Consider the following 16480-nt stretch of genomic DNA (forward strand, 5'->3'; position numbering starts at 1 on the left):
CCGAGGAGAAGGGCCTGGGCATCACTAGGGATGCCATACAAGGCAGAGGTGCATGTCACCGTGAGTAAGGCCAGCTGCCTGTGGGGCTGCGTTAGGGGGCATGTGGCCAACTCAGACAAGGGAGTGATCATCAGCACTGTGGTGGCCACATCATGACTAGTGTGTCTGGGTGTGGGGCTGCCTGTTCTGAAGGAATGAGGAGGAACTGGAGAGGCTCCAGAGCAGATCTGCCAGGACGGGGTTTGGGGACTTTGTGGAGAGGCTGAGAAACCTGGGCTTCTTTAGCCTGGTGAGGTGGAGCCTCAGGGCACTGTACAAATAACCTGAAACTGCTTGAAGGGGGGTTTCTGAGATGATGGAGCATTTCTTGGTAGTCGGAAGAGAAGGAAATCTCAACAAAATGTATCTTGGAAGGTTCAGACTGCATTTGAAGAAGAAGCTATCTCACTCAAATGGTAGCATTTTGGTGCAAGAGATCACCCTGAGGGAGTCAGGATCAGCCCATGGCTTTGTCTTTCAAGGAACAGGCGGTGAGGGTGGAGAGAAATCAGTGAAGGTGTGGAAATGCTGAGGTAGGAGCTAGGTGGGAAAGCAAGATGGGTGTCTGCAGCCTGGAGGGAAAGAGGTGCAGGCATGGGACAGTGTAGGACAGCCTGCAGTTGAGATGGCCAAGGGCTGTGGCAAGGCTAAAAGGCCCAACAGGACCAAGGTCTTTCTCCCCATGGCTATGGCAGTTGACTCTGTCACTGAGGCCTAACAGGAAAAAAATTATTTTGAGGCTCTGGACTTCATTTACTCTTCACCATTGCTTGGGGAAGCCGGGAGGTGTTGTGCAGTTTTCCTACACTTGGCATTGCTCACCCTCACACCCCACTACCCCCAGGAAGAGCCCTGAGCCACACATGAGGGGCAGCATCTCCTTCCCAGGGCCTGAGGGTCAGGGCTTGGCCTTTCTGCTTCATAAAACAAACCAAGGGGTTTCTCAGCATTACAGCCACCTGCAGGGTGCCTTTGCCTACCTGCAATCACAGCCTCCAATTATCTGCTCTAACAAGTCCCTGGAGAGGCTTTGTCAGTAGTGGCCCTCAGTGGGGCCAATCAGTGCTTCAAGGTACTTGAGCTTTGCTGCTGACTTTGACTTCTTGAGTACTTTGCTCAGTCTCCTCTCAGTATCTGAGGTTCATGGACTCAGGGCCAAATACACGATGGGGCTCATTAAAATAAAGAAAACCCTAACGAGCTATTTCTCTTCCTTTAGTTTTCTTCAAGTCTTCAGGACTTGTACAGCTAATTGGAGTCATTTCACAGTGTAGTTAAGCAGGAATATTTCAAAGAGGATCTAATAAAAATTATTTTTTATTTTAACGGTTATTTTTATTTACTTTTAAGATTAGAGAAGAGGTGATAGAAGCCTTCTGCAATTGATATTGATCCAGAGGGTCTCCTCAGGAGCTCTGCACAGGTAGCAGAAGCAGCCCCTTGAGGTCTGGCACTGTCTGGACAACCTTGCTCCTCACCTCCCCAGCCTCACCATTTCTGTCATTGGCCAGCTGGGATTTACATCCCTTTTCCTTACATCCGACTTCTCCACTGCAGTCTGCAGCGGGAGGTTACAGCTCCATTGCACCATCTCCCACCTGCTCTCCTGAGAGAACTGGTTGCACACAGGCACAGAAGAATTTTTCCTATTTGCAAGCAAAAAACAGTGAAGCACGATCAAGTTTTATAAACAATAAATCACACTCCTCAACCATATCCTAAGTACACGATATCTCTAATGAGGTCGTCTTTCAACAATGGATAATCTTGGGGGATAGTATTTTAGCTACATAGGTACAAAAAGGTAGATATAAACATAATGAAAGATTTGGTTAAAGAGACAATTAGACTATTGAGAGACAGGCAAGGTTTGAGTCCCTGAAGCTCAAAGCAGCAGCACAGGTGAGAGGTGTCTGAATGAACAAAGAGTAATGGAAGGAGAAAACTGCAGTTCTGGGCCCCACAATTTAAGAAGGGTGTTAAAGTCCTTGAATGAATCCAGAGGGGGGCAACAAAACCGCTGAAAGGGCTGGAAGGAATGTCCTGTGAGGAGCAGCTGAGGACTTGGTGTTTGTCTAGTTTGGAGAAAAGGATGTTTAGGGGTGACCTCATGGCTCTCTGCAGCTTCCTGAGGAGGGGATGTGGAGAGGGAGGTGCTGAGCTCTTGTCATGGTATCCAGTGACAGCACGTGTGGGAATGGTTCAAAGCTGCATCAGGGGAGGTACAAACTTGGCATCAGGAAACATTTCTTTACCAAGAGGGCAGTGGAACACTGGAACAGGCTTCCTAGAGAGGTGGTTGATACCCCAAGCCTGTCAGTGTCTAAGAGGCATTTGGACAATGCCCTTAATGACATGATTTAGCTTTTGGTCCACCCTGAAGTGGTCCCGTATTTGGAGTAGATGGTCATTGCAGGTCGTTCCAACGGAACTATCCTATCCTATCCTATCCTATCCTATCCTATCCTATCCTATCCTATCCTATCCTATCCTATCTTATCCTATCCTATCCTATCCTATCCTATCCTATCCTATCCTATATTCCTGTACAGGGTGGATCCCTCCAGCAGCTGGGCTCGGACACTCACTCTCCTCAGCAGCTGCCCCTGGATACCAGCCTCCCCTGTTGCAGGCACCTGGACATACAAGCCCTCGAGGCCAGAGCCCCGTTCCAGATGCTGGCACAGACCACCCCAGTCACACACAGACGCTTAAGTTAACTCACTCCAATCTCTCAGTTGCTGGCACTAATGACATATGGGCTGTCTGACCCCCTGCTCCTGCTCCAGTTGCTGCACTCACACCCCCATGCTCACATGTTCACGCAGAAGAGAGATTCCCTTACACAAGAAACTGTTAGAAATTAAGTGTAATGAGAAGACAGGACAGGCTGCCCTTGTTGGGGTTCTCCCCTAAACATCCCATAATAAGTCCTGTGCAATCCAAAAATGCTCTTGCCCTGCATCTCATCATGTGTCCCACACCCCTAGGCAACAATCCCCTCAGTCCAAATGCTGACCCAGAGCTGCTCTCAGTGGCTCATCCTGACGGGTTTCACCCCTGGACAAGGGGGCTGGTGGCTCTCCCAGGGCAGCCCTGGAAAAAGCTGGGACAAGACGTTCATTCCTCAGGAGCCTGTAAATTGGGATCCCACCTGCCCCTGTGCCTCAGGGCTCTTCTCGGTTTGTGGAGATGGGCTTCTGATGAGCTGGTGGCTCTGCTGTGATGGGCCTGGGAGCAGCTGGGGCAGGGTGGTAACTGAGTTACTCCTCCTGCCATTGTTGGTGCCACCTCTGTGTGTGCAGATGAGCTTCTTCTCACTTCACCTGACACAGTCCAACAAGAACAGAAATCTCCTGAGGCATCTGTATTTGGAGGTGACACACCTGTGCACTGGTGTTATTTAACAGATGAGAGCAGATCACTGGAATTGCTGTCCAGAAATGCACCATGATTAGGGGAAAAGCTGTAGTGTCGCACGGGCAATGGCTTCGTTCAGGGCCAGGATCACCGTCTTGTTTCTAAGTCTGTAGATGAGCGGATTTAAGAATGGGTACAGGACAGTGTTCAGCAAAGCTACAAATATGTTTGTCTCCAAGGAAACATCTTCTGAAGGACGCACGTAGAGAGCAATGCAGCTCCCATATGCAATGGCCAAGGTGGTGAGATGGGAAGAACACGTAGGAAAAGCTTTTTTCCTCGCAGAGGCTGCTGGAAGGTGTAGAATACAGAAAAGGATGCGCATGTAAAATGCCAGAGTTAAACATAAGGAAGCCAGTAGGCCAACTGATATTAAACCAGAGTCTATTTTCCACAGCAGGGTGCTGTCAGAGCAGGACAGTTTGAATAAGGGTCAGTTGTCAGAAAAGAAATGGTGGATCTTGTTGGAGCCACAGCAAGTCAGCTGGTAGAGGAGGACCAGACGGTAACTCGAGAGTGTGATGCCCATGACTCAGCAGCAGCAGCCAGGTGGATGCAGAGCTGAGGCTTCATGATGGCAGCGTAACACAAAGGCTGGCAGAGAGCAACGTAGCGGTCAAAGGACATGACAGCAAGGAGAACCGACTCTGTACAGCCCAGGGCAAAATAGAAATAGGATTGGGCAAAGCACCTCCTTTGCTGCTGCTGACTCTCTTCTGTGATGTTTCCAGCAATAGAGGGGAGGCTGACAGGCTGCTAGTTCCCAGGGTCCTCCTTTCTACCTTTCTAAAAAATGGGTGCAATGGTTCACTTTTTCCAGGCACCAGAGATTTCCCCTGACTGCCAAAACTTTTCAAATATCATGGAGAGTGGCTTGGCAACTAGATCAGCCAATTCCCTCAGGACTCTGGGATGGAGCTCGTCATGTCCCACAAACTTATGTATGTTCAGTTCCCCAGGTGGTCCTGAACCTGATCTTCTCTTACAGTGGGAGGGACTTTACCCCCCCAGTCCCTGCCTTGTGGTCCATCCACTCGAGAGGTGTGGGAAGAGACGCTGCCAGAGAAGACTTAGAAAGTAATATTGTTGAGTACCTCAGACTTCTCCTTCTCCACTGTTACTAGTTTGCCAGTTTTGCTCATCAGGAGGATACAGTTTTTTTGATCTTCCTTTTCAGGCTGATGTACCTGTAGAAGCCCTTCTTATTATTCTTTGCATCCTTTGCCAAGTTCAGCTCCAGCTGCACCTTGGCCTTCCTGACACCATCCCTACACAACCCAGCAGTGTCTCTTTACTCGTCCCAGGTACCTCTCCCTGCTGCCACTGCCTGTGCATTTCCTTCTTGCCCTTTACTTTAACCAGCAGGTCTCCACTCAACCATACCGGTCTCTTGCCTTCCTTGTCTGATTTCTTACACCTGGGGATCAATAGAGGTTATTCTTCCCCCTGATGCAGGACTGGTCACTTCTTGAAAAACTTCAGAAGCTTCAGTTTGCTGAGTCCCAGAGTTTCTCAAAGGATCCTGGACTGAAGCTCCATCTTGCGAGCTGTTCATGTTTGTGTGCAGGTGGCTCACCCCGATTGTGGTGAGGCATCAACACAAGATCACAGGATAAGAAACTGCGGGACACCACAGCTAATAGAAGGAGTTGCTGCTTTTGTACTGACCAAGGGAGGAATCAACACGACAGGCCTCTTAGAAACACTCCAGGACGGCAGAAAACCAGCAAAGCCAGAGGCAGTGGGGAAAAAGCAGAGTTGGGCTGTTTGTAGAGGAATGTATGAGGGTGATCAATGAGAAGAACATGGGAGGGAAAAGAAGGAAAAAGAAAAGCAAAGGTTAAGCTCAGACATGATGATGCCTGCATCAGAGGTTCCCTGCCGAGCAGCCCTGTGCCAGTGACTTCAATGGGACAAAAAGCCACATCTGATCACTCCAAACTTATGTCTGCTCCCTTCCATGGTCAGGGGGAACGTGAGCGCTCTCCCAATCATCATCAAGGAAAGAGCTGTGGTGGAAGGAAATGCACCATCACCCATCCTGGAAGGGACCTCGGGAGGTCTGTAGGCCAAGCACAACCACTGTGAGTGGAGAAAGGAGAAACGAGGTTTGGACTGTTTGTATGCTGGGCTGTGGGAGTGGAAAAAAAGTCTATAGTGTCTCTATAGACACATGTCCAGTAGTGATCTCTCCAGGAGCCAATCTTAGACTCTCCAACTGTCCAGGAGCTGGCCCTGGGTTCTCCTCATCCCTCCAGTACCCCCCCACACAAACACACAAAGACACAAATATCTCTCTCCAGCACAGTCACAGAACCACTGAGGCTGGAAGGCAGCCAGCTTCCACCTTCTCTGTGCTGCCTCTTCAAGCTTCATTTTTATCAGGAACTTCTTCCTCATACATACCAGCCTCCTTCTATGTTGCTTGACTTCCTGCATGTCTGGGTGTGCTGTTCCAGAGCTTGAAGAGGAGACCCTTGACGCTCAAACAGCTCTCCCCTCTTCTCTTCAGTGTCGTATCCCCTGGGATTCTTCCAAGCGGCTTCCTCAGCAGGCCAGAGCCTGCTCTACTGAAGTCCTGCTCTTGGTCTTCTTCCCTTCTCTCAGGAGCCTCAGCTCTACTTTCTCACTCCTGACTGTTACATCCCTGACCAGTTCCTCCTTGTTCCTAAGTATGATTTCCTGCAGGACACCTCCCCTCACTGGCTCCTCTCTCACACTTGTCAGGACGATGTTGCCAACTCCAGAACCTCCTGGATGACTTTCACTTTGTTATGTTGCCCCTTCAGCAAATATCGGGATAGTTTTGGTCTGCCATGAGGACCAGGGCTCATTCCCGTTGAATGAAGCTTCTTCATCTACTTCCTCTTCCTCATCAGGGGGTCTACAGCAGACATCCACCCACCACAGTGTTGTGGCCATAAAGCTGGTATGAGAAAACCCTCTAAGACTCAATGTGAGTTTTAGAAAGCAGCACTCTTTATTTCAGCACAGAGTGCACAGGGGAGAGCTCCTCCTGAAGTGTGGGCGACAATTGTCTCCAAAGCAAAAACATATATAGTAACCAATCATCCGTATTCAACATGATTCTGAGAAATTGTTAACATATTCAACACTTTTCCTGGAACTCATTAATAGATGTAAATGTCCTTCTCGCATGCGCACTTAAGATCTTAGGTGGTCTTCAGGGGCCCTCTGGTGGTCTCCGATAGTCATCACGGTGCTCGCTGGTTGACCCTTTTCCTTGCACATGCTCGATTTCTACTTGGCTAATTCCCATCTTCTTGCTTAACTCGTACCAGTTCTGTCCAGAACAATTCTTTCTTCTCGCAGGTCACCTGAGCCAGTATCTGCCACTAAGATTCATTTTTCTCTTCTCTTTTAAACCTCCAAGTTAATCTGTTACAAGTATTTCATAATTTAAATTTTCCACTAACTACTACATATAGAAGATGATTAAATTACAATTTTTACTTTAAAATTTTTTTTATAAAGACCTTTTATTTTACTGTATTGATTACTGATTTGATTTTATATATATATATTTATGAATATCTATCTTCATTACTGTCATTAATCACATTTATTCATTTGATTTCTTGATCCCTAAATCAGGATAGTGAAGGTAAGGGGATTTCAAGCAGCACTGTTGGTGCATAACAAGTTTCCTTAGTTACCTAAGACCTAAATAAATATTATAACCAACACATATGGTTCCTAAAGCTCATCTAGTTTCTACGATTGAGTTTCACATCACACAACCTTCTAACACTCTATCTCTACTACTTTTAAATCTAGTGCTTTTTATAACAGTCTTGCCCATGAACTTTCAGCTCTCAGCTGACTCATCCTCCATCCCCAGGCAGAGCTCCACACGTTCCTGCTGCTCTCCTCCAAAAAGCGCAACTTCCACTCTGGGTCCATCCCCATGGCCTTATCAGTACCAGACCCCCAGAACCCCACAGTTTCTCCAGCAGAGGGGATTTAGCACCCTGCAATGCCTTATGATGTTCTCTTGTGAGGAAGACTTCAGGATGTTCTATTAAAAGCTTAGGTAGCGCAAGCACTTTCTATCTACTAAATTCTGTTAATCTCGCAAAACACCTGTGTTGAGTCAATTAATCATCCTTTGTTCAGTCTGTGTCTATGTGATTAGCTTGACTGGGTTTTAAACCAGTTTTGGGTTGGGACTATACAAGAAGCAGACTAAGAACACTTTTCAGGCCTGTGGAGCAGCATTCTGGTTACATTGGTAATATTACAAGATCGCTAAGTCCTGAACACATTTCACTAGGCCTTAAAATCTATTTCAGATATACCAGAGGTTATATTTAAAATTCTTCTACAATGGTGACACTCAAAGGGTTGCGGTCAGTGGCTCAATGTCCAAGTCGTGATCAGTGATGAGTTGTGTCCTCAGGGGTTGGGCTTGGGACTGGCACTGTTTTACATCTTTGTTGGCAACATGGACAGCGGGATCGAGTGCACCCTCAGCAAGTCTGACAATGACATCAAGCTGTGTGGTATGGTCAACACGCTGGAGGGAAGGGATGTGCCATCCAGAGGGACCTGGACAGGCTGGAGAGGTGGGCCTGTGCAAACCTCACGGAGTTCAACAAGGGCAAGTACAAGGTCCTGCACATGGATTGGGGTAATCTTAAGCACAAATAGAGACTGGGCAAAGAGTGGATTGAGAGCCCTGTGCAGAAGGACTTGGGGGGTTTGGCAGATGGAAAAATGACTGTGAGCCAGCAATGTGTGCTTGCAGCCCAGAAAGCCAACTGAGCCCTGGGCTGCATCAAGAGAAGTGTGGCCAGCAGGTCAAGGGACAGGATTCTGTCCATCTACTCCTCTCTTGTGAGACCCCACCTGCAGTGCTGTGTCCAGCTCTGGGGCTCCCAGCATAAGAAGGACACAGACCTGCCCAAGCGGGTCCAGAAGAGGCCACAAAGATAATCAGAGGGCTGGAGCACCTCCCCTGTGAGGACAGGCTGAGAGAACTGGGGGTGTTCATCCTCTAGAAGAGAAGTCTCCAGGTAGGACTTATAGTGGCCTCCCAGTACTTCAAGGGGGCTACAGGAAAGCTGGGGAGGGACTCTATCAGGGATTGTAGGGATGGGATGAGGGTTAACAGATTTAAATGGAATAGGGTAGATTTAAAAGAGATATAAGGAATCAATTTTTTACTGTGAGGATGGTGAGACACGGGCACAGGTTGCCCAGAGAAGTTGTGGATACGCCCTCCCTGAAACTTCCCTAGGCAGCCTGTTTCAGTATCTCAACACACTCATCATAAAATATTTCTTCTTTATATCAAATATAAATTTTTTCTCTTTCAGTTTAAGGCCTTTGCCCCTTGTTATGTCACTAAGTCACAGAATCACAGAATCATTCAGGTTGGAAAAGACCCTTGGGATCATCGAGTCCAATCATCAGCCCTACTCTACAAAGTTCTCCCGTACACCACATCCCCCAACATCTCATCTAAACGACCCTTAAACACATCCAGGGATGGGGACTCCACCCCCTCCCTGGGAAGCCTGTTCCACTGTCTGACCACTCTTTCTGTGAAAAATTTTTCCTAATGTCAGTGTGAACCTCCCTGGTTGGAGTTTAAATCCATTTCCTCTTGTTCTGTCACTAATTACCTGTGAGAAGAGACCAGCACCAACCTCTCCACAACGTCCTTTCAGGGAGCTGTAGAGAGTGATGAGGTCTCCCCTCAGCCTTCTCCTCCTCAAACTAAACAGTCCCAGCTCCTTGGTAAAAAGTCCATGGTACAAAGCCTCACTGTCTTTCCTGGACTATGACCACTACATTTTTATCTGCAAACACCTCGGAGAGTGCCCAGACATCTCCCAAGATGGCATTTGGAGGCCTCAAGCACATGACCAGTATAGAGAGGCTGAACACTCCGGGCTCACTGGTGTGGAGACTCTGGACAGAATAGGAGTAACGTGAGAGTGCTTGAAGAGAGGTTTCAGAGATGGTGGAGCTTTTCTTCATATTGGAAACCAGTGTGAGAATGAAATAACACCAGAAAGGGCAGGTGGGGAAGTCCAGGCTGTACACAGGGAGAAAAAGTATTCGCTCCAAGGCCAGGGCTGCAGTGTAACAGATCACCCAGAAGGAGTCTGGATCAGTGCAAGGCTTTTGGAAGATTTCAAAAACCAAGACCCAACATTTCAAGAAAGACCCAGGGAAGATGGTGAGATATCAGTAAAGGAAGGAAGATGCTCAGGTGAGAGCAAGGTGGGACAGCTGGGTGGGTGACTAGAGCCTGCAGGGAAAGAGTTTGTACCCTTGCCTGCAACACCATAGCACTGTCACCTGTGGTGGAGGTGACAGAGGGTTGTAGAAAAGCTGAAAATCCCCAACTGAGTCAACCTCCTCCTGACTTTGGCCATAGCTGGTGTTTCTGCCACTGATGCCTATGAGGAGGCACAGTCCCCTGCAGCACTGGGGCCTCATTGCCCCCTTGTCCCTACTCAGGAGCCTGGCAGGTGCACATCTCCATCACCCACTGCCCCAGGAAGAGCCCTGAGCAATGGGTGAGGGACAGGATCTGCCTTCCAAGAGGCTGGAAGTCATGGCTTGGCCCTTTGGTTAATGGGCTCAGGGCTTGGCCCTTTGGCTTCATGAAACACATGCAGGTTTCCTCAGCATCAGAGCCACCTTTCCTTTGCTTTTCCCTACCTGCCATCACTGCCTCCACATTTCTGCTCTAAGTGGAGCCTGGGGAGGCTTTGTCAACAGTGTCCCTCAGTGGGACCCATTAAAGCCACAAGAAACTTTGCAGTTTGAATCTAACTTTGACTTCCTCAGAGATTTCTTCAGCAGCTTCTCAGTGTCTGATGTTCAGAGACTCATCACCAAACCCACCTGAGGGGTCATTAAAATGCATTGGGCTGGTCCTCTGCTGCGGAGCTGGGCCGGGCTCCTGGGACAGAGGGAGCTGAGGGCAAGTGGTCAGCGCTGCAGAGAGACAGCTCTGCCCAGGAGCAGCTCCTCTGCAAAGCGCAGCAGGGCTGAGGGCACTGCCTGCAGGCACTGAGGGCACAGGAGCCGGGCACAGAGAGGGGAAAGGCAGACGGCAGTGGCAGGATGCTGAGAGCTCACTGGAGGAGAAAACTTCACAACACAGTAAGTGTCCTCTTTTTTACTGGGTGGGCAGTGGGAGATGGCAATCTATTTCTCCTTTCTGGAGCAGGTTCTAAGACCCCATTTCTTGTTTGCAGATGTCTGAGCCTCTCCTGAGTCCCTGCACACACAGAAATGCCTCTGGGCATGGTCCTGCTGCCAGGAGGGGTCTGCAGGGCAGAGCTGAGCACACAGCGGGTGGGATGGGGGCTGTGAGCACTGACAGGGAGGAGATAAGGGAAAAGAGAAACAGCTCCAGGCAGGGACAGCTCCAGGCACCAGAGTCATTCACAGGGAATGAAACAGGCTGACAGCACTATCTGGGCGGGGGTGGTATTTGGGCACCTCCCTATTACCCTTCAGTGAAAGTGCTTTTTACCTAACAAGCCCCCCTGGTCTTCTCCCCCACCCAGCAGACCCTCTGCCTTCCAGGCCACAGGCTCCAGGGCAGGAGCTGCCTCCTGTGCAGCCAGAGCTGCAGCAGAGGAGACTCTCCCCAGTGCCCATCTGTCCCTCCCTGGCCTTGCCTCCCTTGGCAGAAGCATTGGGGCATTGCTCCTTGGTTCTCCACCTGCCCCTGCTGCTGCTGCTCCTGTTTTCAGGCTCTCTGGGGATGGGGCTTTCAGCTGCAGCTCAGCAACTGGCCCTGCAGGTCCTGCCATGCAGATGTGTCCATGGCAGCAAGGTGCCCAAGCCCCCTTCGAGCCTCTGGGTCTCTGGGCAATGCTGACCATGGGATGGGGATAAACCTGGCTATTTTTACCAGACAGCCTATCCCTGGATTCCTCTGCTCTCAACAGCAGCATCCAATTTCCTGTCAAGGGAACAGCTGGGTGTGAGCCTCCTGCAGATTGCAGAGGTGCAAGCCCAGGGCAGCTGAGAGCAAGTCTGATGGACAGCCTGGCTCTCCTCACTCTGCACTAAGGCTCTGCCCGTTTGCACCCCCGCACTCTCCATGGAGCACTTGTAGCGCAGCAGCAATGTCCAGGCTGTCTGCCTTCAGAACGCACTCCTCAGGTAGGACAGGGCAACAGGAGCCAAAGGCAGAAGAGCAAAGCCCCACAGCTCTGCTCTGCAGCCGGGGGCCCTGGGAGGGACAAGGCTGAAATCTCTTGGGTTTCAGGAGTGGAGTTAAGCAGCGATGACTGCGGGTTCCTCTCTGCCTGTTGGGGCACAGCAGGACTGACTCCTGCAGAGCCCACAGCAGAATCCCTTGCTCCCCACTGCCCCCTCAGCCAGCAAACACCAGAGCTCCAGCCTGGGAGCTGCAGGAAGGTCTTTCTGGAAGGAAGTTTTGCACAAAAAATCAGTTGTACCCTGAACTGCTTTTTTCTTTTTCGACAGGCCTCCATACCCAGAGGAAGCAAATGTCCAACAGAAGTTTTGTAACTGAGTTTCTCCTCCTGGCATTTACAGAGACACGGGAGCTGCAGCTCTTGCACTTCTGGCTCTTCCTGGGCATCTACCTGGCTGCCCTCCTGGGCAACGGCCTCATCATCACCACCATCGCCTGTGACCACCACCTGCACACCCCCATGTACTTCTTCCTCCTCAACCTCTCCCTCCTCGACCTGGGCTCCATCTCCACCACTCTCCCCAAAGCCATGGACAATTCCCTCTGGGACAACAGGCACATCTCCTATGCAGGATGTGCTGGCCAAGTCCTTTTCTTTCTCTTTTTTATCTCAGCAGAGTTTTCTCTCCTCACCATCATGGCCTACGACCGCTACGTTGCCATCTGCAAACCCCTGCACTACGGGACCCTCCTGGGCAGCAGAGCTTGTGTCCACATGGCAGCAGCTGCCTGGGGCACTGGGTTCCTCAATTCTCTCCTGCACACAGCCAACACATTTTCACTACCACTCCGCCAAGGTAATGCTGTGGACCACTTCTTCTGTGAAATCCCCCAGATCCTCAAGCTCTCCTGCTCACACTCCTACCTCAGGGAGCTTGGGCTTGTCATGGTTAGTGCCTGTTTAGGTTTTGGGTGTTTTGTTTTCATTGTGGTGTCCTATGTGAAGATCTTCAGGGCTGTGCTGAGGATCCCCTCTGAGCAGGGCCGACACAAAGCCTTTTCCACATGCCTCCCTCACCTGGCTGTGGTCTCCCTCTTTATCAGCACTGGCATGGTTGCCTACCTGAAACCCCCCTCTATCTCCTCCCCATCCCTCGACCTGGTGGTGTCATTTTTGTACTCAGTGGTGCCTCCAGCAGTGAACCCCCTCATCTACAGCATGAGGAACCAGGATATCAAGGATGCCCTGAGGAAATTATATGAATGCACATTACTCCACCATGAATAAGATGCCAACCATCCTCATATAACTCCTGGGAATACAGTAAAGTCCCAGCCTATCTTCTGTTATTCTTTTTCTTTAGATCGTGTTTGTTAAACATAATAATTATTGTAATCATGTATTATTCATACAACTTCTTCTTAATCTTAGAACCAATTTTTTTCTGTCTTCAAATCCTAATGTACAGAAGCAACCAGGCTCTTTGCATAGCTGGAAAAGCCAGACCATAATCATTTGCCTCTCCTCCATTCGCTTAGATCTCCTCTGGATCTGGGGGCCCAGCCCCAGCAGGCAAAAGGGATTCAGGAGCCAAGGGCCCAGCTGCCCCATGGAGGAGCAGCCTCAGTGCCCCTCGGGGCTGCCCCTCGCTGCCTCGGCAGGCACTGCCTCTCTGCTGCCTGTGAGCTGGGGCTGCTGTTTCCCTGGAGCCACGGCCAAGGACAGCAGCAGGACGTGGCCTTTTCAGTGCTGGGGTCACCTCATTTCCACACTGTCCTGCTGTGCCCTTGCATTTGTTTCACTTCCAAGCTCTTATGTAGTTTTTGACTGTCCCATTGTGTCCATAGTTGCTGTTGTGTCCTCAGTTGCTGCAGGCAGGAGCAGGCCATGTGAACCATGGTGTCAGAGCTGGCCTCCATGTCAGCACCACCATCACCAAAGGGGCTCCTCAGGGCAGTACCAGGAGGCTGGACACCTCTTCTAAAGCTGGTGTCGGGAATATACTCAAGAATCTGCTCCCTCAAAAAGACATTTGCTGCTTTGTGGTTCTTAATGGTTTCACAGGGACAAGCGCAGAGACCTAGTGGGATCTATTTAGGGGCCAAGGGCTGGACCAAGACCTCCCTTCTTGGTTACACATGTCCATGCAGACAGCAACTGGTCTTTGATGTACCTGCCTGGCACTGTCCCACCTGCAGTGGGGCTGATGGCAGATGCCATTCTGGAGAGGAATCAGGACCTGCCAGGAGAGCTCAGGGGATCTCCAGGGACAGTGTGTGAGTCTAGGGGGGCAGTGAGTGGAACCTCATAATGTGGGTGATTACCCAAGTTAGAGTCCCCTGGAGGCAAAGGTGAACCTGCTGACACCACGCTGTAATGACAGCCCTGAAATTTCTGGAGAGGCTGTGAGGAGCCAGGAGGCAAAGGCACACAAGACTGGAGAGTGGTTCAGGACAACCTTTGGGAAAGCCCATGGGCTGGATCTACTGCAGCCCTCCGTTGCCTTTTGTGCCATTGGAGACACCCCATGGTCCTGCCCAATCCCGTCCTTTGTCCTTAAACTATCCAGGAAGATGGAAAGGGCCTCAGAAGCAGTGAACCCCATCTGCCTGGGTCTGCTCCTCACCCCCACCACCACGGCCAGTGGAGGATTACCCCATGATCCCAGGGCACCATAGTCCCCTTGCTCTGCAGAGCAGCACTGCCAGCTTGGGGCCCTGCAGGGAGCACGGGGACAGAGCCAGGAACAGCTGGTCAGGCCATCATGGACACACTTATGTGAGGAAAGGGTGTCTGGGGAGCAGAGATGTCACTGGAGAAGAGCAAGGGAGCATTTCTGTGCCTGCAGGGAAGAATCCATGAAAAAGAGAAAACTCTTTCTGCACGCACCCCCTCGGGACAGGATGCTCTGTCTTTGGACCTGGAATTTTTTGCTGGCCTGGGGACAGGGGCCGACAGTGAGGGGGCACAATCAGTCTCTGGTGACTTGGTCCAGGACCATCTGGACATGAGACAGGGAGTCCCGCAGTTTCACTGACCTCCATTTCCTCATGCCATCGTCCCCCAGCAGCTGCTGTGCCCTTCAGAGGGCCTGGGGCTGTGGGGTGAGTGCCCAGAGCTCTGCAGCACCCTGCAGCCCAGACTGGGCCTCTCCGTGGGGCTGAGATGGGAAGGGGACAGGGGAGATGAGAAGAGCTGGGGATAGGCTGGACTGGGCTGGAAAGTGTCTGGCAGAGGAGAGCACCAATGTTAGCTGAGCTGTATGACCACGCAGGGAGAGGACACGCTGCAGTGGGTGTGTGGTGCAGAACCAGATATCATGGAAGGAAGCCGAGACATACAGGTGCAGGACAGCAAAGGCTGGTCTGTGCCTTTGGTGACAAGGACAGATCAAAAAGGTGTTCCAGAGCATTTATCATCCCCCCCAGCCTCTCTCAATAGCTATTTCCAGCACTGCCCACTCACTCCAGTTTATGAGTGTTTTTCTTCTGTACCCATTTCCTTCCTCCTGCTGGTCTTAGTGCCTGTGTTGGGGGAAGAGCCAGCCCTGCCCCAGCCTCTCTTCTTGCCCAGAAATTGGCAGAACCCAGAGCAGGGCTGTCTGGGAACCCTTGTATGTGAAAAGGCTGCAGCCTGGCTGGGGCCAGACTCTGGTGAGCTGTGAAAGCAGGACAGTTGGTGGGGATGGATGCTGAGGTCTGACATGGGGGCTCTGGTGGGGGACATTTCCCCACCCCAAACACACCCCGTCCTGGGCAGTGTTTGATGAAGGGGCCGTGGGGGCATGTGTTGGGCAGTGCGGCTGGTGCAGGGATGGGTCACACGTGGGGGCCATGACACAGCAATCAGGAGGTGGAAGCAAGGACAGGCTATGAAGGAGGAATTTAGAAATATGACCTGAGCTGAGGGCGTGTGTTTAGGAAAGCCAAAGTTCCCCTGGAACTGAGGGGGGCTGCAGGCAACATCCAGAGCAAAATGAAGAGCTTCAGTCACTGCGTTTGCAGTAAAAGGCTGAACAAGGCCCATGCGAGTTGCTGCTGAATGGGGAGGGGGTTTCACAGCAGCAAAGACAGATGGGGATGAGGGACTCAACGGTGCCTTTGCTTTAGTCTTTCCTGAAAAGGTCTCGCAGGCCTCTGCTCAGGGAAAGGGCTCCTACTGACAGGCTTCTTCAGCCTGGAGAAGGGATGCCTGAGGGGCACCACACAGCCAGGGGGGGCCTCCCATTTTTCACCATGAGGCTAGCCAAGCATTGGAACAAGCGTTGGTCCCCCTGAGAGATTGTGAAGTCCTCCATCCTTGCAGGTTTTCAAGACCCAGATGGACCAAGCCCTGAGAAGCCAAGTCTCACCATATACCTGACCCTGCTTTGAGCAGAGGGTTTTCCCACAGACCTCCCAAGGGTCTACTCAGTGATGTTATTATCCTATGATCTCTTGTCCAGTAAGTGCAGATGTTTATGCTGCACAGATCCTCTTTTGTTTTATGTGACTAGCTAAGACAAGTCAGGTGATCATATCCTCCACTCCACTGACTGCAAGGAGAAGCCTGGGAGGCACTGCCTCATACAGCTCTACATTACCCCTGCACCTCACTGCATCCAGCTTTAACACCCCCAGAGGCCATGGTCTGCACCCTAAAGCTCCTACTCGTAGGTTTTGGGAATCAGGGAAGCTGAATGCCACATGTGACAGAAATACGCTCCTGGCATTTATGGACAGCAAGGAGTTTCTCCTTCTGGTGCATTCCCATGCCACGTGGACTCCACCTGGGATTTCTCTCCACTTGTTTTAGACAACTATTGTTTGGTTGTCTGTCCACTCTTGCTCGTACAGGCTCCTCTTGCATTTGACAGTGGGTCTTCA

General features: G+C 50.8%; 1 protein-coding gene across 1 annotated transcript; it reads left to right on the forward strand.

The window, feature by feature from the left end:
• The first annotated feature begins 11966 nt into the window (after positions 1-11966).
• LOC141936109 (olfactory receptor 14A16-like) lies at positions 11967-12902 on the forward strand. The gene has a single exon (XM_074852835.1). It carries the CDS (start codon positions 11967-11969, stop codon positions 12900-12902), a length of 936 nt encoding a protein of 311 aa, XP_074708936.1.
• The last annotated feature ends 3578 nt before the right edge of the window (positions 12903-16480 follow it).

Source organism: Strix uralensis, chromosome 31, assembly GCF_047716275.1.
Source record: "Strix uralensis isolate ZFMK-TIS-50842 chromosome 31, bStrUra1, whole genome shotgun sequence".
NCBI classification, from domain to species: domain Eukaryota; kingdom Metazoa; phylum Chordata; class Aves; order Strigiformes; family Strigidae; genus Strix; species Strix uralensis.